At 52.1% G+C, this 27,853-nt stretch overlaps 2 protein-coding genes across 7 annotated transcripts in view; both read left to right on the top strand.

Annotated features, from left to right (window-relative positions):
* The window catches only part of LOC102453197 (adhesion G protein-coupled receptor E3-like), a 54,014-nt gene extending 48,505 nt beyond the window's left edge, over positions 1-5,509 (top strand). For 3 of the 6 annotated variants that reach the window (XM_089774651.1, XM_089774653.1, XM_089774650.1), the window contains one exon: positions 528-5,508. In XM_089774651.1, coding sequence (XP_089630777.1) covers positions 528-539 — 12 coding nt within the window. In that variant the 3' untranslated portion in view covers positions 540-5,508. Of the gene's footprint in view, positions 1-527 lie in introns of all 6 variants that reach the window. The other 3 variants (XR_016348151.1, XM_089774652.1, XR_016348150.1) reach the window with 2 other exon arrangements.
* A 3,699-nt stretch (positions 5,510-9,208) lies between these two features.
* LOC102457829 (adhesion G protein-coupled receptor E3-like) overlaps positions 9,209-27,853 on the top strand; it is a 54,826-nt gene continuing 36,181 nt past the window's right edge. Inside the window, exons 1-2 of the mRNA XM_089774866.1 lie at positions 9,209-10,220; positions 21,076-21,213. Of these exons, the coding sequence (XP_089630992.1) occupies positions 10,046-10,220; positions 21,076-21,213 (313 nt within the window). The 5' untranslated portion in view covers positions 9,209-10,045. The remainder of the gene's footprint in view (positions 10,221-21,075; positions 21,214-27,853) is intronic.

Genomic DNA, 27,853 nt, shown 5'->3' with positions numbered 1-27,853 from the left:
ATTGGCTTATCTCCATTCTTTGTACTTTGACGTAGTTTACATTTTTGGTAGGATTCTTTTATGATTTTTAAATAATTCAAGATCTCGTGGGAAAGCCAAAGTGGTCTCTTGTTATATGTCCTCTTTCCTACACTGTGGAATAGTTTACTCTTGTGCCCTGGATAAAGACTCTTTGAAAAACTGCCAACTGTCTTCAATTTTTTTTTTCTCAGACTTGCTTCCCAGGGGCTCTTACCTCCCAACTCACTGAGTTTGCTAAAGTCTGCCTTCTTAAAATCCACTGTCTTTATTTTACTGTTCTCCCTCCTGCTATTTCTTAAAATCACAAATTATATCATTTCATGATCACTTTAATCCAAGCTGCCTTTCACTTTCAGGTTCTCAACCAGGTCCTCCCTATTTCTCAAAATCAGACCTAGAACAGCCTCCTGCTTTCTCCACCTTCTGAAATGCTTAAAAAAAGGTCTCCAGGACATTTCAAGAACTTGCTGGATAATTTGTGCCGCGCTGTGTTGTTTTCCCAACAGATGTCTGGATAGTGGGAGTCCTCAATCATCAAGTCCCGTGCTTTGGATAATTTTGTTAGTGGATCTTCAGAGTAGAATCTCAGGGGAAGGAATACATGATGTACAGGTCAGGAACCCACAAGAGGATCTTCCCTGGGACACTACAAGGCCTAGTGTTTGAGGAGAGGGAAAGGGAAACAGGCTGAACCAGTCTTACAGATCATGCCTGGAGGTCATGTAGCCTGCTGGTTCAGAGCTCTGCTCTCCCCCCACCCGCATCCATTCCACTTGAGTCTGGAGGGGAAAGACTTGTCCATCTGAGATTCTTTACAATGACAGTGTCTCTCCTGCAAGCACTAGTGTCATGTTTTACAATTCCTACATTTAAGGTTAACATGGTTTGTGACCCCACAACAGTTGAATTAGTGACAACAGGCAAAATTCCATTCTAACAACTGAGCATCCATCAGGCCTATAGCACTGACTGAACTGGATTTACACAAGCACACCCAGGATCTCTCTCTCCATTCCATCATGTATTTATATGACAACATTTGAATACCTTACAGGGCTAAACCACTGAGTGAGCATGACCACGCCCAGGATTCCCTTCCTCTTCCAACTGGCTGCATTTGAAGCATTGATTCAGAACCTGCTCACTCAGTCATATGGGCCCATTTTACCTGATGACTAATGAAGGGCAGATTGGTGACCCTGAAGCTGAGGCAAGCACCCTAGAAGATCCCACCGAAACCAGAACATGACAGAAAGAGCCCTCAAGATGTCACGGTCTGATTCACCACCCTGGTGCATCCAGGTGGCATTCCTGGGAATGAGCTCGCCTGCCTGGCTGGGTGCCTCCCTCTAGCTGGTGTCTCCCCGTGTTCCTCTTGTCCACAGCATCCTCTTCAGGACATGGGCCTCCGATAGGGCCCACTCCCATCTCTCTGCATTCCCTTTCGGGGGGGGTGTGTTATTTCCTCTGCATGTACTGCAGGGTCCTCCCTGTATCCCGTTTGCCTCAGGGACCTGCTGCAGTCTGTAATGACCTCTCATCACTGGCAGAGGGTGCTGTGGACCTGCTGCTGCACCAGGAAGCCTCCTGCTTTCCCAGCAGTCAGGTCCCTGCTACTTTCTGACCAGAGCCACAGTCAGTTCTCCCACTCCCTCCAGGAGTCCTTCATTATAAGGCCCTCCCCCTCTCCCGGCTTGGCCCTAATTAGCTCTTCCTCAGGGCTGGGGTTTGCCCGTAAAAGGCCAGTGCAGGGCAAGTGCCCTGTCACAAATCCTTTATTGCCAAGTAACTGATTCCAGCACAACGCAGCAAAACTTGGAGATGCGTCTGAGAAGGAATTATATAACAGATGAGGTGTCTTGCATTGGGGTCTGTCGTGCAAAGCATCAGATCGTGAGTGACAGAACCCTGCTTCCCCACTGGCCATGACATTGGTCCAAGCTACAGGTGGGAGTGGAGTGTGAGGAGGTGGTTGTGGGGGGGTGGGTGCAAATGCTGCTTTTTACGTTATATTCTCAATAAACACAGCACATTGCCTTTGTCCTTGAAAAGATCCCGTGTGCTTCTTATATGCCCTGTGGGGTTCGGATGCAGGTTGAAAGCTGCCTTTGTGTTTCCCACATAAGTGTCAGTGTTCAGGCACTTACGACATGGGGCCCTTTTAAAGTTACAAGCTGATCCGGAAACACCCCTCAGGAGCCAGAGTCCCTTGGTTTGTCCCTGCATGGTAAGCTGAACGTTGGTGTTTGCAGTGCTCCTGCCATTGCTGTTGCTTTGGCTCAGGTTAAGTTCCCCTCTGCCGACAATCACCTTTGAATTCCCTCATTGGTTTGTGGTATGAGAAATGTCAGGGGACAGTTGGCAGGTTCCAAGGACACAGTGGAATGGTCCCACTCTGGTCTGACAACGTCTCTGCTGGAACAACGGGAAGCAAGCCCATAGCTGGGACCCTCCTTCCAGATGCTGCTGCGGTATCCTCTCATGCTGAGGATGCCTCTCTGGGGAGGGGAACTCCAGTTATTAGGCAGAGACAGGTGTTAGTAACGAGGGTATTGATCATTAGAAATAGACACCTGGGTTTGCGATGACTGAAAGAACCACATGGTATCTTGCCTGCCAGGTGCAAAGGTTGTGGCTCTCTCAACATATCTAAGACAGTTACAAGCCAGTAAACCTGATTTCAGTACCAAGCACACTGGTTGAAATGACACTAAAAAACAGAATTGTCAGAGATACATGGGAAAATGATTTGTTGGGGGGAATTGTCAACCTAGTTTCTGAAAAGGGAAAACAGGCCTCCCCAATCCAGCAGAAATACTTGAGGCCCAACAAGCATGTGGACAAGGGTGTTCAAGTGGATCTAATGTGCTTAGATTTTCTGAAAACCTTTGGCAAGATCCTTCACTAAAGGCTTGTAAGCAAAGTAAGCTACCATGGGGCAAAAGAGAAGGTCCTGTCATGGATCCAAAACAAGTTAAAAGATAGGAAGCCGAGGGTAAGAATTAATGGTTAGTTTTCAGAAATGAGAGGTGTGAATAGTGGATGTCCCCAGCTGCCTGGACTGGGTCTGGGACTGTTTAACATATGATCTGGAGAAAGCGGCAGGCTTGTATTTAAGGGTTTAGTTAAGCTGGAGAAAGCGGCAGGTTTGTATTTAAGGGTTTAGTTAAGCATGATTCTCATGATTGTTTGTGAAAGCCATTGAAGATGGAGTCAGTGAACGCCATTTTGAGCAGAGGGCCTGTCAGCAGCTAGAGAAGGCCGAGCTGAGCTGGTTCTTACCGGCTGGAACCAGTTTTTCCCGCCGGAACGGCCCCTGAACATTCCATCACCTCAGAGGTTTTGTGCCACAGAAGCGCTACCAGGCTCTGGGGGTGGGTGGCTTGTGGCCTTAGGATTATTCCATTCCCTCGCCACCCCATCAGCCACAGACCGCAGCCTCACAGCTGTGCCGAGGGAAGTCAGTAAATCTTCCTATCTGGGCTCCACTGTCACCCATCTACGTTCCCTGCTGGGATCGCCCTGGAGTTCCTTCTCAAAAGCATCCCATTAGCTCAAGGGTCAAAGGGCCCAGGCTTTGGCCTCTGCACGTGTGGGAGAAAAATCAAATAACTCCAATTGTGTCTAAAGGGGGGACTGTGCAGGAAATCAAAACTCTCTGAAAGAAAACTGCTGTAAGGGTTAAAAGTTTTCCAGGCCTCTCTCCCTGTATCAGAGTGAAATCAAATTAACTCTAATCAAAGACCCTTAGGAATGACTATCTCAAATTCTTGGATACTCCTAGTCTGTCACAATTTGTCATGTAAACCCTTATCTTTGTCACAGTTTGCCTTGTAGACTCCTCCACTCAAGTTCTCATGTGCCTTTGTTCTGTAAAACTTACTTCTAGCACTCCTGGGGTGAACAGAAGTCTCAGAGTGCTTCTGCTGAGACTTTGATATGTTAAAGAAAAACAATCCACAACTGAGCTGTCTAAGCATTCTGTATAAAGGATACCTGAATCTGTCTGTCAGGGCTGCTGCTTTCACTCTTGGAAGTGACAGCCTGCATGCATGCATCATAAAGTTTTCTCTTCTAGGTTACTCTCGTGCCTCACTGATTTGACCTCCGGCCTCGGACCCTTCTGGGGGCTCTGTACCCCAGGGGAGCGAGATTTCCCCCTTCACACGGCACCCATCTGCGCCTCTAAAATGTCAAAGGGGTTTATCGCTTTTGGGGTCTTTTCTGTCATCTTTACTGGCTAAAGAGGGGTTTGGACCCAGGCGATATGCCTCCCTGCTAGACTCCCTGCACTCTTGTATGGCTACCGGTTAGTTAGGGATGCGCACTATTGTTCTTTGTTTTCAGTTCTTCTTTGAATTCTCCCATTTTCCCAATTATTGTAATTTAATCCCTTAATACAGTTGTAAAATTTACCTGCAGTGTCTTTCATCACACCTGGAGGGTGCCCAGAGTAATTATTCCCTCCCAGTGACAGACACGGGGAAAGGGGGCTTGCATCCTCTGAACCAGGGGCTACCCTGATACTGGGGTCACCTTCTTGCTTCCTGTTTTTCCTAGTTGCCTTTGTCCCCTGGGTAACAGGGGGATATGATAGAGGTCTATGACGGGAGTGGCTGCTGACCCACAAAATCTGTCAGGAGCTAAACAAAAGTGAGGTAACAAACAAAAAACAACCCCAAAAAACAACCCCTCACTGATGTGGCCTTAGCTAGTAGATTTTTTATTCTCTAGCCCCGTAGTGGGGCGGCAGGAAGGCTGGAGTTTGAGCACGGGCTCTCCAACTCCTCGGGGGCCAGATCCACAAAAGCCAGGGGGTTGCCTCTTCGGTCTATAAAATTGTTACTACCCAGGAGAAACTAAATAAGGGAGCATGGTGTTATTTGGAGATCAGAGATGGGTAACATAAAGCCCAGATGTAGACCTGGCTTCCCCTAGCTTGCCTGGATCTGGCTGCCAGGGCTCAGGGCTCCTCATCCCCAGCATTGGGGAGCCCGAGCTGGGATGCCAGCCCCTGCCATCCTCTGTGGGGCTGGCACACACACAATTTGCTAGCCTGAGCCCCCTTCGAGAGGGGAAAATGGGAGTGACTTTCTCCTTTTCAGTCAGAGAGGAGTTTTGGTTTTTCATACACAGCATCTGGGAGGGACAATTCCAGTGGTTCACTGAGGTTCAGGGAAGTGGGTGGGACCCGGAACAACACTCACGTGTGAACCGTATTTCCAAGCCACTAGATGCAGATAAAGGTTAGTAAGGGCTGAGGCTGACACATGACAACAGCATCTTCCGGATCAGTAGAAATCTGTGATCTGCAGAAAGACTTGCCTTCCTGTTTGTTTCATGTTCAGAATAGCCTCTTCTGAGAAAATGACGAGGCATTAGAGCTTCCCCACCTCAGATGACCAGCAACAGGAAGATTCATTATGAACCCCAGCCCACTGAAATCTCTGACCAGTATGTCAACAACCAGCCACTCCTAGGGTGTGTCTAAACTACATGGCTCAATCGATGATGTTAGATTAGGCTGATCGGCAAAGGGAAATGAAGCCGCGATTTAAATAATCGCGGTTTCATTTAAATTTAAATGGCTGCCCTGCTGAGCCGACAAACAGCTGATCAGCTGTTTGCCGGCTCAGTGCGCTAGTCTGGATGCTTCCACACTGACCTGAAAGCCCTTTATCGACCTCCCCGTTATGCCTCGTAGGATGAGGTTTACCGGGGAGATCAATAAAGGGCTTTCATGTCGGCGCGGAAGCGTCCAGACTAGCGCGATGAGCCAACAAACAGCTGATCAGCTGTTTGTCGGCTCAGCGGGGCAGCCATTTAAATTTAAATGAAGCCACGATTATTTAAATCGTGGCTTCATTTCCCTTTGCTGAACAAACAAATCTACATGTCTCTGTCGATGGAACCATGTAGTTTAAATATACCTCTAGATTTTAAGGTCAGAAGGGACCATTTTGATCATCTAGTCCAACCCCCTGCACAATGCAGGCCACAAAATCTCACCAACCCACTGCTAGAATAATTCTCTCACCTATATCTCAGATATTGACGTCCTTGAAACGATGGTTCAAAGACCTCAAGATGCAGGGAATCTTCCCGCTAGTGACCCATGCTCCATGCTACAGAGGAAGGCGAAAAACCTCCAGGGCCTCTGCCAATCTACCCTGGAGGAAAATTCCTTCCCGACCCCAAATTCGGGCGATCAGCTGAACCCTGAGCATGTGGGCAAGACTCACGAGCCAGACACCCAGAAAAAAGTTCTCTATAGCAACTCCTATCTTCCCACCATTGGCCTATTTACCACTGATAGTGAAAGGTCAATTAATTGCCAAGATCATATTACTTCATCAAACCATCCCCTTCATAAACCCATCTAGCTTTATCTTGAAGCCTGATAGGTCTTTTGCCCCCACTACTTCCCTTGGAAGGCTGTTCCAGAACTTCACTCCTCTGATGGTTAGAAACCTTTGCCTAATTTCGAGTCTAAACTTCCTAATAGCCAGCTTATATCCATTTGTTCTTGTGTCCACATTGGTATTGAGCTTAAATAATTCCTCTCCCTCCCTGGCATTTATTCCTCTAATATATTTAAAGAGAGCAATCATATCTCACCTCAGCCTTCTTTTGGTTAAGGTAAACAAGCCAAGTTCCTTGAGTCTCCTTTCATAAGACAGGTTTTCCATTCCTCGGATCATCCTAGTGGCCCTTCTTTGTTACCTGTTCCAGTTTGAATTCATCCTTCTTAAACATGGGAGACCAGAACTGCACACAGTATTCCAAATGAGGTCTCACCAATACCTTGTATAACGGCACTAACACCTCCTTATCCCTACTGGAAATACCTCGCATAATGCATCCCAAGACCGTATTAGCCTTTTTCACAGCCATATCACAATGGCGGCTCATAGTCATCCTGTGATCAACCAGGACTCTGAGGTCCTTCTCCTCTTCCGTTACTTCCAACTGATGTGTCCCCAGCTTATAACTAAAATTCTTGTTATTAATCCCTAAATGCATAACCTTACACTTCTCACTATTAAATTTCATCCTATTACTATTACTCCAATTTACAAGATCATCCAGATCTTCCTGTATGATATCCCGATCTTTTTCTGAATTGGCAATACCTCCCAACTTTGTGTCATCCGCAAACTTTATTAGCACACTCCCACTTTTAGGGCCAAGGTCAGTAATAAAAAGATTAAATAGTAATGGTCCCAGAACTGATCCCTGAGGAACTCTGCTAGTAACCTCCCTCCAACCTGACAGTTCACCTTTCAGTATGACTCGCTGTAGTCTCCCCTTTAACCAGTTCCTTATCCACCTCTCAATTTTCATATTGATCCTCATCTTTTCCAATTTAACCAATAATTCCCCATGTGGTACTGTATCAAATGCCTTACTGAAATTGAGGTAGATTAGATCCACTGCATTTCCTTTATCTAAAAAATCTGTTACTTTCTCAAAGAAGGAGATCAGGTTGGTTTGGCATAATCTACCTTTTGTAAAACCATGTTGTAATTTGTCCCAATTGCCATTAACCTCAATGTCCCTAACTACTTTCTCCTTAAAATTTGTTTCCAAGACCCTACTCAGTGTGGGCTCGTCTTAAGCTTTCCTGAATAGAGGATTAAAAGGGTTAATTGTGACTAGAGCCATAACACTCATTAATATTAATGAGAGGGAAGGAGCAGTGGCCAGGATAGGGAAACAATAGCTAAGTTAACAAAAATTACTGAGCTAAGTTAAATCTATGCATTTTGGCAGTGCCAGACAAAGTTCACACTAGAGCACTTAAGAAACTAGGGGAAGCAACCTCTGAACCATTGGTGATAATCTTCTAGCACTCATGGAGGATGGGCGAGGTTCCTAACAAGGCCAGACATGGTGCCTATCTTCAAAAAAGAGCACAAGTGAGGAATGATTAAGCAACGAATTTATTGAACCTTTGAGGATAATAAGGTGATAAACAACAACCAACGTGGATTTGTTGAGAACAAATCATACCAAAAAGAGGCAATTTCCTTCACAGGCACCCAGCCTAGTGGATGGGGCCCAAAAAAGGTTTCAATTTCAAAAGTCTTTTCTGACTACAACTAAGGAAACGTGCTAGTTTCCTCTTGTCCGAACGGAGGTTGCAAGGAGGTTGCATAAGGAGGGTGCAAGGCTAGTCGAGAGTTATGGACACTCACTGGTTCAGCAGCAGAACCACAGAAATGGGTCTGAGGTTTCTGGTCGACCACAAAGGGAATGTGAGTCTACAGTGAGAGGTTGTCGATAAAGGCAAATGTCATTCTGGGATGCATAACCGGAGTGGGGTGGGTAGAGATGGGAGGTGACACTACGCGGCTTGGGAGTACCATGTCCAGGTTTGGGTGCTGAGCTGAAAGAAGGATGAGGATAAACTGTACGGCGTCCAAGAAGAGCAAGAGAAATGAGCAGAGAGTTAGGAAAGATGACCCGTGAGGTAAGATTGAAAGAATTGGGCATGTTTTGTGCAGAGAAGAGACGGCTGAGGCATGAAATATGATAACACTGCAAATAGGTAAAAGGTTGTTATAACAGGGACAGGGATAACAGGTTCCGAGGTCCCCCAAGAGTAGGACAAGAAGGAACTGACATAGTCAGCAGCAAGGCAGAAGCAGGTTAGGTATCAGGAAAAATTTTCTAACTCTGAGGATGGTTCAGCAGAGGAACACACACTGAGGGGGTTGTGGAGTCCCTGTCAGTGCAGGCTTTAAGAACAGGTTGAACAAACACCTGCCAGGGATGTTCTAGGTCCACTTGGTCCTGCCTCAGTGCCTGGAGGTGGATTGTTCAAGCTCCTCAGGTCCCTCGCAACTCTCCTTTTCTCTAATTCTGTGAAATGGGGCTGGGCCATCTGCACTGTGCTCGGTTTTCCCCATAGGGTCTCACTGCAAAGTAACAGACTATGGGGCTGGCAGATGAGGGAGGCAGAAGGAAGGAGGGCAGGGCAGGCTGGAAAGACAGTGTTTTGTCGTGCGTGGTACTCTATGTTGATATGATCTGAAACAAGGACTTGAGTCACTTTGGCTTCCTGCCTAATTTCTCCAAAATAAGGAAGCTGCAAAGCTCAGAGCCCTCAGAGCTCAACCGCTCCTGAGAGTGTCGGAGCCATCATGGGAACCCGAGGGGATTTGTGTCCATTGGGTGAGTGGAACAAAGTCCATGGGCTGGATTCAGGGGTGGAGCTCAGACAGCCCAGAGGGGTTCATGTGTCCATCTGCACGAGAGCTGGAAGGTGTGTGCTCCCGCTGGGGAAGACACAGCTGTGCTAGCTCTTGTCTAGCTGCGTGCTACACAGAGAAGTGTCCCCACAGCAGGGGGAGGGGCTAGCTGCCCTGAGTGCCTACCTGTGGCCTTGGATACAGATGAGGTTGGAGCAGGCAGCCTTTCCCTTTACTTGGCCAAAGACGGCCACACTTCTGTTTCTCATATGCCAGGTATGTCTCCTAGAGCTCGAATTTACACCTACATTGTTGTGACAGGACATTTCCTCTGCTCCTTCCAGTGCTCATGTTGCACTAATTGAGACTCCATCCAGACTTGCTGAAACACCCTTAGATTTACGGGTCAGATTCCTGGGGCTGGCTGAGAGGGACTAACCATGAGACCCGAGCCTGGATGGGTCGAAGATGCTGTCAGCCACGTTCACAACCACTGAATCCCAGGGGATAACAGGATCAGTCTGGTGCCTGCAAGCAGCCTAAAGTCTTCCCCGATTCCTCCTGAAGCATCCCTAGTCCAAGGGACCATTCAGCAGCTGACACTAGCCAGAGCATAGATGTATCTCGGCCCTACCACTCATCTCTGGGAAGCTGCTGTGCCCAGGGTTGCGGGGGTGGTGTAACATGAAGTCAGTGCACAAGGGGAATTTTGAGATAGCTGGGTAAGCCAACTTGCTGGAGTGGCACAAAACCAGGGTTCCTGCATTTACTATGGTATAAACAGTTATTAATGGAAAAACGGACTTCATTGGATTTACACTAGAATCACAATGGAGTCATCCAGCAAAATTTGGTCCCTGGACAAGGGCCAGGAGACGTCTCTGTCTCTGTTGCTTGTTTCTGTTTGTATAACATTTACACACATTTATTTTTATTTCTTTCAAGTATTTCTCCTCGTGGTCGTAGTCCCCTCTCTGCCACCACGGAGCACTCAAGGCTCAACGGGTAAGTTCCCAGGCTCACGGAACAGAATGCAAAACTGTGTGGGATGCGTTTATGCCCATCACAAAACCTCACACAGAATATGTGTCTGCTGTGAAGCTGATACAGGGCGAACAGCTCTTGATGGGGTCTCAGCTCTATAGTGGAGGCTGGGGTCACTGGATCGGAGTCACTAGAAACAGCTGAATGTTTGAGGGGGGTTAAATCTATTTCTGACGTGTTCACTGCCGTATGCTGGGCTAAGGTCATATATTGCATGCTCAATGGGTATGATTCACATTAGATATGTTAATACTCCTAGTCCGCCCTGAATGCCCATAACATTGTGTCATGTGCTCACTTCTAGCGCTTACATGGCCTGAACTGGCCTATGTGTTTCTATACACTTGTTCCTCTGTGCTAAGTATTCCATGATACCGTCTTCAAAAGTGCCATTCTCCTTTGAGCGATTGCTCACGTCCATTCCATGTAGGTGTGTGCGTGCAGTGTGCACGTGTTGTCAGTAATTTTTCCCCTAGCAGCACTTGTCGGGCCAGCAGGGGAGGCCCCTGCAATGATGCTGCTATACCGGCCAGTATATACCCCTGCTCACCCTTTACCCCCTTCTTACCACCCGAGATGATCGTTGAAAAGGGTTTCTGCTCTTGCTTAGCAAACGCCTTTTCACTGGTACCCAGCGTTAATGTTCTTCGTTCTAGTATCAGTTACCGTTCTTATCAGTTTGTTCTTTAAGTGGTGTTTCCTGAGCTAAGAACCCACCGTGGTTCCTGCTAAGTACACCCAGTACGTGAGGTGGGGCATCCCCAGGCCTCAAGGCTTCAAGCCCTGTGAGAAGTGCCAGAGGCCTGTGCCCTGTGGCGATCTGCATTCTGTCTGTCTTAAGTGCCTGGGTGAGGCCCACTTGTCCGAGGCCTGTAAAATCTGTAAGGCGTTCATGCTGCAGACAAAGCAGGAGAGAGAGTCGTGCCTCAAGATTATCCTGATAGAGGGGCTTTTTGGCAACTGGCATCCAATCCAGCACTGGCAACCCAGAGTGCACCGGCTTTGGTGCAAGAGGCATCAAACCATTCAGATGCCTCGCCGGCACCGTGCAGACTCTGGCACCGCTCCCAGTCCCTGGTGCCTGAAAAAAAGAGGAGGCCCAGCAGAGGCAGGTCACCTCCAGGGTGCGTGCCCTCTATGCACCCTCAAGTGGGGCATGTAGCAGCATTGGGCGCCGAGCCCAGACCATCTCAGTCGGGTAAACGACCTATTCCATGCTGGGACCCCCGTCTATTGGGAGACGGCCCAGACTCCTTGACTCTGGAGGCCTTTGAGGTTTCCAAAGACTTAATTGAACTTCCCCCTCTCCTACTTTGGCACCGACCTCCTGCTCCTCCCCCTCATCGGCATTGAGGCAAGCCAAAGTTGATGGCCTGGCACCCCCCCACTGTAGGGTCATCAGCTACGTCCACTTCTGCTGCACCCTGCTTGGCCTTAGAATACTCCAGAAGCAGAGTCACCATGATCATCCAGGGGATCCAGATCCCGGTCTCGGCCCCGGTCTTACTCCCATCACCGATCATGGCACTGTAGTTCCTCTGTGCATCAGGAGCAGCACCAATGGGCATAGCCAGGCCTGGTACCGAAGATGCAGCAGTCATGGCCTCCACTGGCACCAACTCCATCTGAGTGGCCATTTTGGACCCCATGGGCCTACCACCAGATGGGTGCCCTTCTAGACTGGAGCCAGTCTTCTCTGAGTCCAGGGCAGCTCCTTTGGCAACCCCAACAACTCGGTCCTCTACATCAGGGCAGTCGCTCCTCCTCATCAGGCCAGTCCCTCATTCTTCGGAGACCAAGGGCCCTGGGGCCCAGCCATCCACAGTGCCCTTGTCAATGGCCTCTCAAGGCCCTTCACAGGCCACGGTCCACGTGGTGACAGGCCTGAAGGGGTCCTCATCTTCCTTTCTGGATGAGGCCCTGGGAAGCACTCTCCCCTCCATCAAGGGCACACCAAGATCGCCTTCACCAACTGACCCAAAGCCTGGGGTCCAGGCTGAGAGGGTGTCGGAGGACTCCGACCCTACCACCAACATCCTGAAATCGGACACCCCCACCAGAGTGGCCCTCCCCATCAGTAAAATGGTGGCCAAAATCTCCAGGTCCCTCTGGCAAACCTCGGCCTCTGTTCCACCAACAGATAAGAAGGTTGAGCGGCGGCATTCCGTTTCCCGGGAGGGGAACGAATACCTTTTCTCTCATCCAGTTCCGGGGTCACTGGTCGTTCAGTTGGTGAACCAGAGGGTGCCACCCCTAAGAACAGGACCTGTTAGGAAGGAAGGCCTAACGCATCTGGATGCCTCCAATTTCGAAAAGCGAACCAGCAGATTCTGCTGTCCTGCTATGGGCCTCTGTGGACAAGTTCACCGAACTGCTCCCCAGGGATTCTCGGCCTGACATGTGCCTCGGCCATGGGGTTGGTGTTAACGCTGCAGCTCCTGGCTGCAGGTTCCGGGGTGCAGCTTTTGTGGCTAAGGTCCTGATCCTAGATATCTGCTGATCACACCTTTGCCGATCACTATGCGCATCAGACAAAGGAATATGCTGCCTTGGGTAGAGCTGTCCTCCATTCAGGGGAAGGTTAGAACTCTGACCCCGCCACCTGGTGTTTCTACTTTGAAGGCATCCCTCCAAGAAGATAGAATGGATCCTCACCTGGTAACTGTTGTTCTTCGAGATGCGCTGCTCACGTCCATTCCAAATCCTGCCCACCTCCCCTTCTTCGGAGTGATCCAGTAAGAGGAACCGAGGGGGTGGAGGCCAGCAGGGGTATATATTGGCCGGTATAACAGCATACTCCAGAGGGCTCCCCTTCTGGCCCAATGGGTGCTTCTGGGGGAAAAAGTTCCAATGACAAGTGCATGCTGCGCGCACAGCCCTAATGGACTGGACGTGAGCGAGGAGTAACGGAAGTTCGAATTAGGATCTGTAATTCGAACTACCTACTCCGTGCTGCATGTAGCCACGGGCACGGAGTTCGGACTAAGGGGGATTTAAAAATGGCAGCGCCCGGGAACATGCAAATGAAGCCCGGGTTATTTAAATTCCAGGCTTCATTTGTAGCTCCGGTTGCCCTAATTACTCTACCTAGCTCGAACTAACGAGCTAGTGTAGAAATACCCTAACTGTTTTTGCCCAAAACCTATGAGCATGAGCACATGGGATGGAGGGGGGCAGTTCTGCCATAGGCACAGGCCGGCAGTTGCTCTCACTGGAGTGACCCAAAGATAAGGATGATAGAGGTGGGACGAGGCCAGGAGGTGCCGTCATGCTCTTGGTCCCTGGGATACGTGTGTGCAGAACAAAGAGATGAGGGGCACAGTATGGTCCCAAAAAGACAAGGCAGAAAGATGCTGGTTTAGACCAGTCTTGGAGGTTGCAAACAGTAGCTCTTTCCTTGTAAGTAGGCTGGGTACAGGACCACTGCTCTGAGGAGAGGGCTGGTGACTGGACACTAGGCCCCACTGCCATGAGAGCAGGGTATGTTATTATTGACTGTGATATCTGGGTCTCACTACCATTCCAGAAGGGGTGCTCTTACTGTGGCTACTAGGCTTGATTGCCTCCTAGGGAGGAAGTGTAGTTATTGGGCCTTAGCCATTGGGCTCAATATGCTCACGGGGTAAAGCACCTTTTGAGAGGCCTCAGACTCCTAATACCCTGCCTCTGAGGGGGACGGGCGTGCTTTCCCCGTCAGACTGGGGTGTAGATAGGAAAGAATTTCAAACCCTGCTCACAGAGGGAGACCCTGAACTGGATAATTTGCAATTTCAACATTATCAATTTCTGGCTGAAGAGGGACGTGAACTGGTTAACGCGTCACAAAGGCAGTTTCCCCTCTCTGGACAGTCACATCCCCCACCAAATGCCGTGAATGAGCCACGTGTGCTGTGACTTGATTAGCCTCAACACAAGCAACTTCTTTCTTATCCACACCCTGCCTGTGGAGCTACCACTCCCATTCATCTGGGGAAGTGGGTTTTACCCACAAAAGCTGATGCTCTAATCAGTCTGTTAGTCTCTAGGGTGTCACTGGATTCCTCGTTGTGTTTGCAGACACAGACTGTTTTTGCAGCCACCCCCCCCTGAGACTGAACAGAAAGGCCTTGTGCTGCCAGCGTACACCCGCTGAGGGTCTGGCCTACTGTTCCCTGTGAGCAGAGCACTTGGGCGGCCACCAGGAGGGATTCAGGTACCACCAGCTGATTAGCGGAATGTCCAGAGCCAGCAGCCTGTGTTTCTGTGCTGGTGCACATTTGTACATAATTCAGTGCACAGAATAATGTTTATGCTTCTTCGGGGATGTCCCCGCAGGTGCTCCACTATGGGTGCTGGGCTTGCCCCGGTGCCACAGACGGAAGCTTGTGATGAGCAGTGTTCGGCCAGACTGTACATGTGCTGCGGGCTCGCAGCTTTCGCGCTCTTTTCTGTCTCATGTGGTCCAGCCCCCCGCCAGTCCCTCTTTACCGCCTCAGGCTGCAGACGCTTGGAACTGCGCTCTTCATTTAGCTCACTGAAGTAGATTATTTCTAGTTCCCTCATACATACACCCTTAGGGTATGTCTACACTACCCCGCTAGTTCGAACTAGCGGGGTAATGTATGCATACCGAACTTGCTAATGAAGCCCGGGATTTGAATTTCCCGGGCTTCATTAGCATAAAGCCGGCGCCGCCATTTTTAAAAGGCGGCTAGTGCGAACCCCGTGCCGCGCGGCTACACGCGGCATGGGCTAGATAGTTCGAACTAGCTAGCCATTCCGAACTATCTGTACGCCTCGTGTTATTCTCCTTATTTCTTAAAAAAAAAAAAAAAAAAAAACAACAAGAATTGAAAGGGAGTAAGAATAGAAACCCCTTACTGTTCTTACCTCCCGCCTCTCAGTTGTTCTCCCTTTCGCCCCTTGTACATAGTTGTGTTCCCTGGAAAAAAAATAGAAAGAAAGACAAAAACAACAGATAAAGACAACAGAAGAGAGACATTATCACCAAGTTACCATTTACTCAGAGATAAAACTCGGCTGCAAACAACTGCCGCCTCAGGGCAACCAGCAAGAAGTCAACTGCCGGCTTCAAAAAATGCGGCTCTTGCCGGGCGGCAATGTCAGCCACCGATGGCCACTCAGAATGCATCTGTTGTCTGGGGGAATCTCATGTCCCCCAGAAGTGTACCCACTGCACCAGACTCACCTTCAGGGCTAGGAAAGACAGAGAGGCATCTGCAAATGCTTCTCTTCAACAAAGCCCTGCAGCTGCAACAAAGTGATTCTGACCAGCAGCCCCACAAGTGACGGGCTTTCTCCCCAACTACGGGGCTTCAGAAGAAGCCTAGGGTCTCTCTGACGAGATCCTTACCAGCTGCCTTAAATGGCAGGGAAAGTCAGCCTGACAGACCTGGGACCTCTGGCACTGTGAAGCCACGTCCCCCAGTCTCAGTGGCTCCAAAGCTGAAGTGCCCATGGGAGCCTTCTCATACTCCGGCTTCCCAGGCAGCATTGCCTCAGCCCCTTCCTCTGCCTCCGTTGCAGAGCGCTGAGCCGGCTCCGAGAACTGACCTGGAACCGACCGTCATGGCACCGGCACACGCACCGCTCCCAAGCCATCGTGCGGTGCCAGACTACATGGCGCCGATCCGCCTCGCTACCGGCACGGCGCTGGTTGCTGCTGCCCCTGAGCCGCCAGCGCCAATCAACAGAGCGCCTGCTAGCTCTTCAGCGCATGCTGGCAGAGCAGGAGCGCTGAGTCCTGCTCCTTTGATCTCCCCGCGCCGGAGCTGCTCTTGCCCCCGCCTTCTCTCACCGGCACCCTCCTCGCCTCTCCCGGTGCCTCATTCTCCACGCTGCTATACCCACTGGCATGGATCCCCCCATGCCTCCTCCAGGCTGTCTTCACTATTTCCAGCTGCTGCACCTTCCCATCGCAGACATCACTACAGGCAGCTCTCTGCGTCTCCTGCTTCTTCTAGGGCATCAGACATCTGCTCCTGTTCGCCCTGCTCTCCGTACCGTTACCGATATTATTCCCATTCCAACTATCACGACGACCGCTCACCGCAACATGACAAATATCATCGCGGCGACCGCCACTCTCAAGACTCCCTCAGCGGCTACTTTTATCGATCACGTTCTGCCTACAATTATCTAACACGCAGACGCTCTCCAACTCTGGCCCCCCTTACTCTTCCGCATCATTCAGCATCACCACCTCATCCTCCATCAGAGACTGATCACACCGCCTTTGGGGACCACCTACCGGGGACTTCCATCCCAGACTCGTCACCGCCAGAGGAGGCAGTCACACCGGGCGACAGCTCTCCACCAGATGACCTCCGTCAGTTCCAAGAGTTGTTTAAGTGAGTAGCTATCACACAAGAGATTCCGCTGCAGGAACTCAAGGACAAGCGGCACAAGCTTTTCAGGAATCTCCAACCGCAGCATAGCTCATGCCTGACCATTCCTCTTGTCAAGGGCATCCTGGAACTGGCTGATGAGGTGTGGCATGCTCCAGCATCGGCTCTCCCGACCAACAAACAGGCCGATAAAGAAATATTTTGTACCACCGAAGGGCATGGAATTCCTCTTTGCCCATCCACAACCTAACTCCCTAGCAGTGGACGCAGCTCAACAGAGGGCTAGAGCCCCACACTTCAAACAACAAGGCTCCGATAAGGACGTAAAGAGACTTGACCTCCTGGGCAGGAAGGTCTACACTTCAGCAACGCTACTCCTCAGAATCGCCAATTACTCGGCGCATCTCTCCAATCACACCTCTGATATGTTTTCACGCCTCACCCCCTTCATGGATCATCTCCCTGATTCTAAGAAATGGATCCTGAGGTCAGTAATCCAAGAGGGTTACACATCAGCAAGAACGTCCCTCCAAATAGCCATGGACGTTGCTGACACTGCTGCTCGCTCCACTGCTACTGCCATCGTTATGCGCAGAGCTTCTGTCCTTTAAGCAGCGGGAGTTCCGAAGGAACTACAGGCCAAAGTCGAGGACTTACCCTTCGACAAGGATAAGCTCTTTGCAGAGACCATGGACTCAATCTTACACTCCTCCAAAGACTCCCGAACAACCTTGCGAACTCTGGGGATGTACACTCACCCCCTTTATGAGACGCCGGTACTCACCATAACAGCGCAGATATGACTACTCCTACATCAGACATCAGTGGCAGCAACAACACCAGCAACAGAGGCCTTTCGATAACCAACGCTCTCGCCAGAGGCCTCGGCGATGCCGAAACCCAAACAGCAGGATGATCATGCTTCCCAACAACAAACAACAGGTTTGACACGTTGGTCGGGGGCAAGCAGACAGTCACAGGCAGCATCACGAATCGTACGACCCAGTTCTTTCACCACCGGCTGAGGCCCTTTCTACATCAATGGGCAAAAATCACTATGGACAGATGGGTCCTCGAGATTGTTCAATCTGGCTACCCTTTCCCTTTCATAGCCATCCTACCAACTACCCCTCCCACCCTGTCCCTCTTCAGGGACCCCTCTCACGAGACCTTTCTCTAACTAGAAGTCGACCGCCTTCTCTCTCTGGGTGCCATAGCGCCAGTCCCAAAGGATTTCAGGAACAGGGGCTTTTACTCACATTATTTCCTCACCCAGAAGCAGTCTGGACGTTGGTGCCCCATCCTAGATATCCGCCGTTTGAACAAATATCTCAGGAAACAACAATTCAAAATGATGACTTTAGCTGCCATAATCCCTGCATTAGATCCACAGGACTGGTTTGCTGCCCTTGACCTCCAGGACGCCTATTTCCACGTCCCTATCCATCCAACTCACAGAAGGTTCTTGTGCTTCATCGTGGTAAAGGACCACTTCCAATACAAGGTCCTCCCCTTTGGGCTATCGTCAGCCCCCAGGGTGTTTTCAAAGGTTCTATCCATGGTCACAGCCTTCCTCCGATGCCAAGGGGTACTCATCTTCCCTTACCTGGACGATTGCCTACTCAAGGGCCCTTCTGCACACGAGGTCTCCCAGATGGTTCACATCACAAGGCAAGTCTTTCAATTGCTCAGACTCCTCCTCAACGAGTAAAAGTGCGTTTTGCGACCCACTCAGAACATCGAGTTCATTGGGGCCCTCCTGGACTCACTTGCCGGCAGAGCATTCCTACCCTTACAGAGGTTTCAAGCCATCCAAGACCTCATTCACACCATCACCATGAGCCCTACCATTCCACTCATCGCATGCCTCAGACTGATGGGCTACCACAACATACGTGGTGAAATATGCCAGACTACATCTGCGCGCCCTTCAGTACTGGCTGACTCTCATATACAATCACACCAGATACGATCTCCACAGGCTGGTAATGCCGCCATCTGGCATTCTCCAATCTCTCCTTTGGTGGACCAGCCACACAAACCTGCTGTCAGGTATACCTTTCCATCGGCAGGAGCCACTCCACCAAATCACAACGGATGCCTCCCTACTAGGCTGGGGGGCTCACATGGGCTCCCTCTCAGTCCAAGGCCAATGGTCCCCACAAGAAGCACAACTACACATAAACCTTCTAGAGCTACACTCCATTTTTAACACATACAAATCCTTCCTCACCTACATTTGAAACACCACGGTGAGGATACTCACGGACAACATCACAGCCATGTATTACGTGAATCGCCAAGGTGGCGCTCGCTCCCGTTCCCTATGCACGGAAGCCATCCACTTTTGGAACTGGTGCATTCGCCACGGAGTAACATTTACGGCATCCCACTTACCTGGCACCACAATTGTGACGGCAGATTTCCTAAGCAGACACTTCTATGTAAATCACGAATGGGAAATGCACGATGGCGTCCTACGCGAGATCTTCCAACGTTGGGGTACTCCCTGCGTGGGCATCTTTGCAACTCCCGCCAATACAACATGCCACAAGTACTGCACCAGGGTGGGCCTAGGCTGCGCATCCCTAGGGGATGCCTTCCTTACGACTTGGCGCGGACCCCTCCTCTATGCATTCCCCCCCATACCTCTGATCCCCAAAGTCCTTCAGAAACTGAAGGCGGACAGGGTAATGCTAATCCTCATAGCCCTGGACTGGCCTCACCACAGCACTGGTTTCCCTTCCTCCACCGACTCTCTGCACAGACACTGATCCACCTTCCACCTCTCCACAATCTCCTCACACAAGACCGAGGATGCCTGAAACACCCCCAGATACAAATGCTGAACCTAACAGCTTGGTTCCTACCTGGCTGACTCCATTTGAATCCCTCTGCTCCATTCCAGTCCAACACGGTAGATGACAAACCATGAGAAAAACTTACCTTCACAAGTGGTGCAGATTCTCCTCCTGGTGTACTTTGACCCACCACGATCCGACACGTCCATCAATCCCCTCCGTACTGGACTACGCATTGCACCTAAAGAACAAAGGCCTTGCGTTGGCCTCCATCAGGGTGCACCTTGCAGCAATATCAGCATTCACATCACCAATAGATGGTGTTTCTGCCTTTGCCCATCCTACTACTAAGAGATTTCTCAAGGGCTTTACCAACATGGACCCACGGCATGACCCAGTCCCACCGGTGTGGAGCCTGGACATTGTCCTCGACGCCCTAATGAGGCCACAGTTGGAGCCTCTGGCGACTATATCCTTGCATTTCCTCACTTTGAAAACTGTTTTCCTGCTTGCCATAACATCAGCACACAGAGTGAGTGAGCTTTCCGTCATGATAGCCACACCACCATATACAATTTTCTGTAAGGATGGAGTAGACTACATCCAAGTTTCATACCCAAAATTGTCTCCCATTTCCATGTCAACGAACCAGTGATCCTGCCAACTTTTTTCCCAAAGCCCCATGCCTCACCACGAGAAGCGGCCCTACACTCCTTGGACACCCACAGGGCCTTAGCATTCTACATAGATCACATAAAACCTTTCAGGCATACGAACCACTTATTTGTCTCCTTGACACAGAGATCAAAGGGTCAACGCCTATCTTCCCAGAGGATTTCCAATCTTGTAACCTCATGCATAATGCAATCGTACGCAGCGAAAAGCTTACCCCTTCCATCCCAACCACGTGCCCACTCCACTAGAGCCATGGCCACATCTACAGCGTTTCATAGAGGGGTATCTCTGAAGGACATCTGCAGAGATCGGCGACCTGGTCCTCACATGAGACCTTTGCCAAACACTATTCTCTTTCCCTAGGCACTCGTTCAGATGGGGCAGTGGTGACTGCGGTGCTCTCCACAGTGGATAAATAGGGACTCCTTGCCCTCCTTCCGTTCTGGCGACTACTGCTACACAGTCACCCATAGTGGAGCACCCGCAGGGACATCCCCAAAGAAGAAAGCGAAGTTATTCACCTCCGGTGCAGTAACTGTCATTCTTCGAGGTGGTATCCCCATGGGTGCTCCACTACCCGCCCTCCCCCCCGCTTTGGAGTCCTCTCTCTCTCTCTGTTCTTGTCTCCTTATGGTACTAAAGGGCATCAGCAGAGCTATGGAAATAAGGAACCCCAGGACAGGAATGTGGGGGTCGGGCCGTGGGGCAGGATACAGACCATAAGCAGAGCGTCCTGCAGAGCCCGCACAGCCCCTGCCTGCCTGCCTTACATCTGGCTGGAGCCAGGCCCCTCTTTCGTCCACGAGGGCGAGAGGGGCTGACCGTGCTCACCAGTGACCAGGCCCTACTCGCCCCAGCCCAGCTGAGGAGCGAGTAGGAGACGAGGGGCCGAAGAGCTGCCGGGAGTGCCTGGGCAGGGGCCTGCAGGGCATGAGATGAGCCAGGGGAAGGGGCAGACGGTGCAGGGCGGCTCACTCTGGTTTCCATTCCCAGCAGGTGCCTCTGAGATCTGCCCTGTCCTGATCTGCCCGTCAAATGCCACATGTGTGAACAGCACCCACTGCGCCTGCCTGGATGGATTCCAGTCCAGTGGGAATCGCTTCTTCACCGACACATTGGAGACCTGCGATGGTAACGGGGCTCCCCGTCCGACGCCAGATGGTCCAGACACTAGAGGGGGAAAGAGGGGAGTGTCAGTGCTCGGGGAACGAGGGAAGGGGCCGAGCAGTGGGTCACTAGTGTTTCACAAGGTCCAGCAGGCTCATGTGGGGTGGTTGGGGTTTCCCGCAGGAGGGAGGCAGAGCTCTGGGAGGCTTTCGTTGTAGCTACACACAGTGCAGGTTGACAGGCTGGCTGGCGATGTGCACGCCACGTGGCTGTCTTAGAGCAGGACCTGAGCAGTCGCTCAGGGTATGTCTACACTACCCCGCTAGTTCGAACTAGCGGGGTAATGTATGCATACCGCACTTGCTAATGAAGCCCGGGATTTGAATTTCCCGGGCTTCATTAGCATAAGCGGGGAGCCGCCATTTTTAAATCCCCGCTGCTTCGAACCCCGTGCAGCGCGGCTACATGGGGCTCGAACTAGGTAGTTCAGACTAGGTTCCTATTCCGAACTACCGTTACTCCTCGTGAAACGAGGTGTACCGGTAGTTCGGAATAGGCACCCTAGTCTGAACTACCTAGTTCGAGCCCCGTGTAGCCGCGCTGCACGGGGTTCGAAGCAGCGGGGATTTAAAAATGGCGGCTCCCCGCTTATGCTAATGAAGCCCGGGAAATTCAAATCCCGGGCTTCATTAGCAAGTGCAGTATGCATACATTACCCCGCTAGTTCGAACTAGGAGGGTAGTGTAGACATACCCTCACTCTGCCGGGGAGCCCCTGGGCAGTTGCGTGTTCGGGGGACGCTCTTGCTCCTGGGAAGCAGGAGGCTGTTGTGCCTCAGTGTGTTACCCAGGAGGGCACTGGCAGAGGCGAGGAATCTGGCTGTCAGGCTGAAAAGCTCCACGGGACATTCCCAGTCCTGAGCCCTGTGAGGACAACACAGCACAATGAGAGGGAATTGGAGAGCAGCTTTCAAATACCTGAAAGGGGGTTCCAAAGAGGCTGGGGAGAGGCTGTTCTCAGTGGTGGCAGGTGGCAGAATGAGTAGAAACCGTCTCAAGTTGCAGTGGGGGAGGTCTAGGTTGGCTATTGGGACAAACTATTTCCCTAGGAGAGGGGAAGCACTGGGCTGGGTTCCCTAGGGAAGAGGTGGCATCTCCATCCCTAGAGATGTTTAAGTCCTAGCTTGACAAAGCTCTGGCTGGGATGATTGAGTTGGGGTTGGTCCTGCTTTGGGCAGGGGGCTGACTTAATGACTCCGGAGGTCCTTTCCAGCTGTATGATTCTATGACAAATGTTGCTGGGTCCTGGAGGTGTTACTTTCCACCAGCCACGGCAGCTCAACAGCCACTGGAGGCACTGCTGGGCAGCTCTTGGGAGGCTCAGCTGTCTGGCGGCTGGGGGCTTTGGGATAGAGGTTGGAGTGAGGGTAGAAGAAGCGATCGGCTATGACCCCGACTGCTCTCCAAGTGTGCTGGGGCCGGGATCTCCCTGCCGCAGCTCTTGGATTGGGAACAAATCGCTGGGTTTGCAGGGAGGCTCCAGGAGAGAGGAGGGGACCCTCACAGGCCCCAGCACGCAGCATCCTGCTGCTAGTCCCCCCTAGGCCTGGGAAGGGGCCTTGTGTAGGGTCCCCAGGTACAGCCCAGTGGGCGATGCCCTCTATGGCCCTGGGCAGGTGGGAACAGGTGCAGCAAGGGAAGCTCCAGCCACACCCTGGTAGCATTGTCAAGTTTCTGAGAGCAGAAAACCAAACACTGTAGCCTCACTTCTTCCCCAAGGCCCTGCCTGGTCCTGACCCTTCCTGCCCCAGTCCCTACATCCTCCCTCCTTCAGGGCCTTGCTCCCCCCACTCTTACTCACTTTCAATGGGCCGGGACAGCCAGTTAGGATACAGGAGGGGCTGGGGGCTCTAACTGGGGTGCAGGCTCAGGGTGGGGCCAGACGAGGGGTCAGGGTGCAGGAAGGGGGGCTGGGATGGAGCTGGAAGTTTAGATTTGGGAGGGGCTGAGTGTGGTTGGCCGTGCAGACTCTGGGGTGTGGTTGGGGTGAGCGGTTTGAGGTACAGGAGGGGATATGGGTGGGGGTGGGGGCTGAGGGATTTGGAATGTGGGAGGGGGCTGCAGGTTGAAGTAGTGGGCTGAGATGTGGGAGGGGGTGAGTGAGCTGTGCTCAGGTGTTGGCAGGGGAGTGGGTTGGGATGAGGAGTTTGGGTGCTAAGAGGTCATCTTGGTCTGGGGGTGCAGGGTTGGGACAGGTGATTGGGCTCAGAATTGGGGTGCTGGCTTAACTCAAGGGGCTACTGGTCAGCGGGGTAGTGAGGCTAAGCCAGGCTGCCTGCCTGTCCCAGGTCCGCACTGCGCCCTGGTCATCTCCAGCAGGTTCTGTGCCCGGTCTGGGGCAGGCGTGGTAGGAGGCTGCGCTTGCCCCCTTACCGAATAGAGTACCGGCTGGTAAGGTCCAAAAAGTGTGAGAAGCCCCATGGACCCCCAACCTAGGAGCTGGACGCGCTGGCCACTTCCCAGGTGCAGGGCGTGTGATGTAGCGGGTCTCTGGCGGCACCACTGGGAGGCTCAAATCAGGGTGAATCGCTCACAGACAGGGCTACTTACAGCCCACGCCTGGGGCTTCCAGGATAAAGCTCCAAGCCAGTCCCAGAGAGCAGGCCCGGCCTTTGGGCAAGGCGAGCGAGGCGGTTCCCATGGGTCCCGTGTATTCAGGACCCCGCGCTGCCCAGCACCTGGACCCGCCCACCTGGCCGCTCATTCTCTGTCCTGACTGGGAGCCGCGTGGCCCGGCCAAACACAGCGTCCTGCCTTGGGCCCCGTGAACTCTTTGGCTGGGCCTGACAAAGGGCCACTCCTGTGTGCCACGCTGGCCAAGCAGGGAGTCACACGAGCAACTACTTAGATGCTCCCGTTCTCCTGGCCACAGCCAGCGCCACTCCTCACGCAGACGGGACGTTCTGAAAACAGAATCTTCCAATCCCCAAATGGGAGAGAGAGAGAGAATCCATCAGATTGCACCCACCAATTACCCAGGTCTTGGTGCAGGCTTGGAGCAGAGAGAGATTAATCGACTGTTTGTTGTCTCTGGAATACAATCTCTATTAAGAGTTTTTTTTGGGTCCTGTTCATAGCAAAGACGCTTCAGAAGTAAGGAGCTGGAATGAAGACAGAGGAACCTCTGGGGTCCTTTCACACCCTTGCTCATGCGGCAGGAATTCTTTTGTTCTCCCCGTGTGAAAGTGAAAGTACCTCCACAAGTGGAGTTTGACACATAAGCAGGTTACCCCTTGTCACAGTCTCACAAGTTGCGCCCACACCTGGCCCGCTGGTTCTAGGGTAGAACTGCAACGGTGTGACAGCCCCTTCTCAGGGAGTCCGCTCTTTGCTGGGGGTCCACCCCCCTCCATCTCTGGGATGATGCCTTTCGAGGCTGTCAGCAGGCCTGTGTCTGCTATGGGCCCCCGTGGACCTCCAGGGCCTCATCTCTTAGGGTATGTCTACACTAGCTCGTTAATTCAAGCTAGGTTGGCAAATCAGGCAACCGGAGTTGCAAATGAAGCCCGGGCTTTAAATATCCCGGGCTTTATTTGCATGTTCCCGTCCGGCCTCCATTTTTAAATCCCCCCTTGGTTTGAACGAACTGCTCGCGGCTACAAGCGGCAGGTTAAAGTTCATCTGAACTAAGTCCTTAGTTTGGATTAACTGTTACTCCTCGTGGAATGAGGTATAACAGTTAGTCCGAACAAAGGACTTAGTTCAGATTAACTTTAAACTGCCACGTGTAGCTGCGGGCAGTTAGTCCGGACTAGTGGCATTTAAAAATGGCAGCCGGACGGGAACATGCAAATAAAGCCTGGGATATTTAAATCCCGGGCTTCATTTGCAACTCCAGTTGCCTCGAATTAACGAACTAGTGTAGACATACCCCCAGAGAGAATAGTGCGACCCTGTTCTCCCCTCCAGATCGACTCAGCAGCACCAAACAAGGGGGTTTATTGAGTTTGAACACAGCAAAGAATCTCTCAGGCCTGGAGGCCTGGCCCCCTCTGCCCAGCATGTCCGAGGGTATGTCTACACTACAGCGCTAATTCAAACTAATTTATTTCAAATTAGTTAATTCGAAATAAGCTAATTTGAAATAACGCATCTAGACCCAAAAACTAATTCGAATTAGCGTTTTGCTAATTCGAAATAGTGTGTCCACACTGATTGGATGCTGGGTCGCATTTAAGGGCAGCTGAAACCGGTTCTGGCAGGGCATCAGGTCAGTAATTGCTTTGTTGGCACCATGGAGCCAGAGCTTGCCCTGGGCATTCTGCTCCAATTTTTGGACTTGCTGCTGAAAGCCTGCCAGCAATGGCTGGAGGCTGCCTAGCATCATCTGGTGCACGTCAGCCCCCTGCCTCTCCTCCTGGCCTCCCTGGGTACCATGGAGGAGCCGCAGCAGCACCTGGACGCCAGCATGCCCCGCCACATCTGGATGCAAAAATCTTTTTATTTTACATAACTGGGGTGGGGGGAGGGAGGAATGAGGTTGGGAGAGAGGAGGGGGAAACCTGGGAGGAGGGAGCTGGAAGGGAAGGGAAAGCTCAGGGCTCGGGGTCCTGCTGGCTCTCCGATCTCGCAGAACTGTGGGTGCGGGAGTGTTGGGGGGGAGTGGGTGTGGAGGTAGGGGCAAGAGAGACAGGGGTGCAGAGGAAGCGATAGGGGGAGCAGGGGTGGGAGGAGGAGCAAGAGCTGGGGCGCTTGCAGGGGCTGGAGGAGGAGGAGGCAGGAACCTGTCCACCAGGGTCTGGAGGTGACCTCAGAGGGCACGGCCCTGATCCTCCAGTGCCTCCGAGCTCCGCTGCCGCAGCTGCAGGTCCTCCCAGACCCAGTGGTCCTGAATGCTGAGCCGCTGCTCCAGTAGCTGCAGGTGCCACTGGTGGTGGTTCTCCTGGTTACAAGTGCGCCTCCTGGTCCAGGTGGCAGTTGCAGGCAGGGTGGTGCACCCTGCAGTCCCAGGTGCTGCAGCCGTGGTGAAACAAGAGCAGTGGTCAGTTCTCCCTGGGGACATAGTGGGTAAAACCCAGCCCCCTCTGCAAAGCGAGGTCGGCGTGTGGGGAACGGGCCAGGTCCCCTGCATGACACCCAGCTGCTGCTCCATGCTGGGCAAGGCCCAGGTGCATGGTCCTCGGGCTCCCTCTCCACCCCCACCCTCTCCGCATACACATAAGGGGAGCATGATGGCACTCACATGGGGAGCCCTCCCCGACCTCAGACGACACAGCAGATGTGCTCTGTGGGATAACTAGGGGGTCCTGGGCGGGCTCCCTGCAGGCTTCTGTGGCTCCTGGCTCTTGGCATCCTCCTCTTCCTCCGTTTCTGGCCCAGGGCCGACCACCACCCAGGGGGCTTGGACTGCGTGAGCCCCCAGGATGCGGTCCAGGGCCTCGAAGTGAGGGCAGGCCTATGGGTCGGCCCCTGGTTGGGAGGCCCTGGAGTAGGCCTGCCGCAGGTCCTTAATTTTGTAGCAGACCTGCTCCTGGGCCCACATGTGGCCTCTGGTGGCCAGGCTGGCAGCCATGTGGCTGTAGACGGCCGCATTCCTGTGCCTAGTGTGGAGGTCATGGATGTTGGAGGCCTCCCCCCAAACCTCGATGAGGTCCATGATCTCCGCACTAGACCAGGTGGGCGCCCGCCTTTTGTGGCCCCGGGCAGGCTCCTTGGGGCCACCAGCCTGGTCCTGGGAAGAGGTGGAGGGCTAAGTGGCAGCGGGTGGCTGGCTCATCTTGTGCCAGGTGCACGGTCTGCTAGCTGGGTAGCCAGACTGTGCCCCTTTAAGGGCTCCAGGGCCGGGAGGGGGGGCAGAAGAGTTTCCCTGATTTTGCCCAGAGTGGCCACCAGGGCAACCTGGGAAGGACTAGCCTCCAGCTAGCTCGAATTAAGTGGCTACACAGCCCTTATTTCGAACTACTTAAGTTGAACTAGGCGTTACTCCTCATAGAATGAGATTTACTTAGTTGAATTAAGCGCTCCGCTATTTCAAATTAAATTCAAAATAGCGGTTTGCATGTATAGGCGCTAGTAAAGTTAATTTGAAATAATGGCTGTTAGTTCGAATTAACTTTGTAGTATAGACATACCCTGATTCTCCCCTGCAGCCAGCTAGGTTGTGTCCAGTTCAAAAACCCCCTTCTTGCAGCAGAGCCTCCAATATCCTCCAAGAGGAGCCCCTCCCCTGTACGCTGTCTTTGCCTCTGTTCTCGGCCTCTCCACCCCTCTGCCCTTTGTTCCCCCCCTGGCTGGTACCAGCTGGGCAGGTCCCTGAGGTCCCCTCTCTGCAGCCCACTGGCCTCCCTCTGGCCAGACCCGGCCGTGCCGTCCAAGCTGCCCAGGAGCAGTATGAACAGAGCCAGCGACTCACGAGCTTTCCACAGACAGCTCACTTGGCCCCATTGCACAAGGTTTGGTGCAGAAACAGGACAGTGATTGCAACCACGTTTGGTGTGTTCATATCAGAATCCAATAGTCACAGGGCGGTGCCAGGACTGGTGGGGACTCGCCTGCCTGAGCCCCCCAGCCCCACTGACCGGACTTTGAACGGCCCCAACAGCAGCACTGACTGGAGCCACCAGGGTCATTTTTCGATCGGGCGTCTGGTTGAAAACCGGATACTT

Source organism: Pelodiscus sinensis, chromosome 31 (genome assembly GCF_052426305.1).
Source record: "Pelodiscus sinensis isolate ZL-2025 chromosome 31, ASM5242630v1, whole genome shotgun sequence".
NCBI lineage: Eukaryota > Metazoa > Chordata > Testudines > Trionychidae > Pelodiscus > Pelodiscus sinensis.
This window is presented reverse-complemented; position numbering and strand designations above follow the sequence as displayed.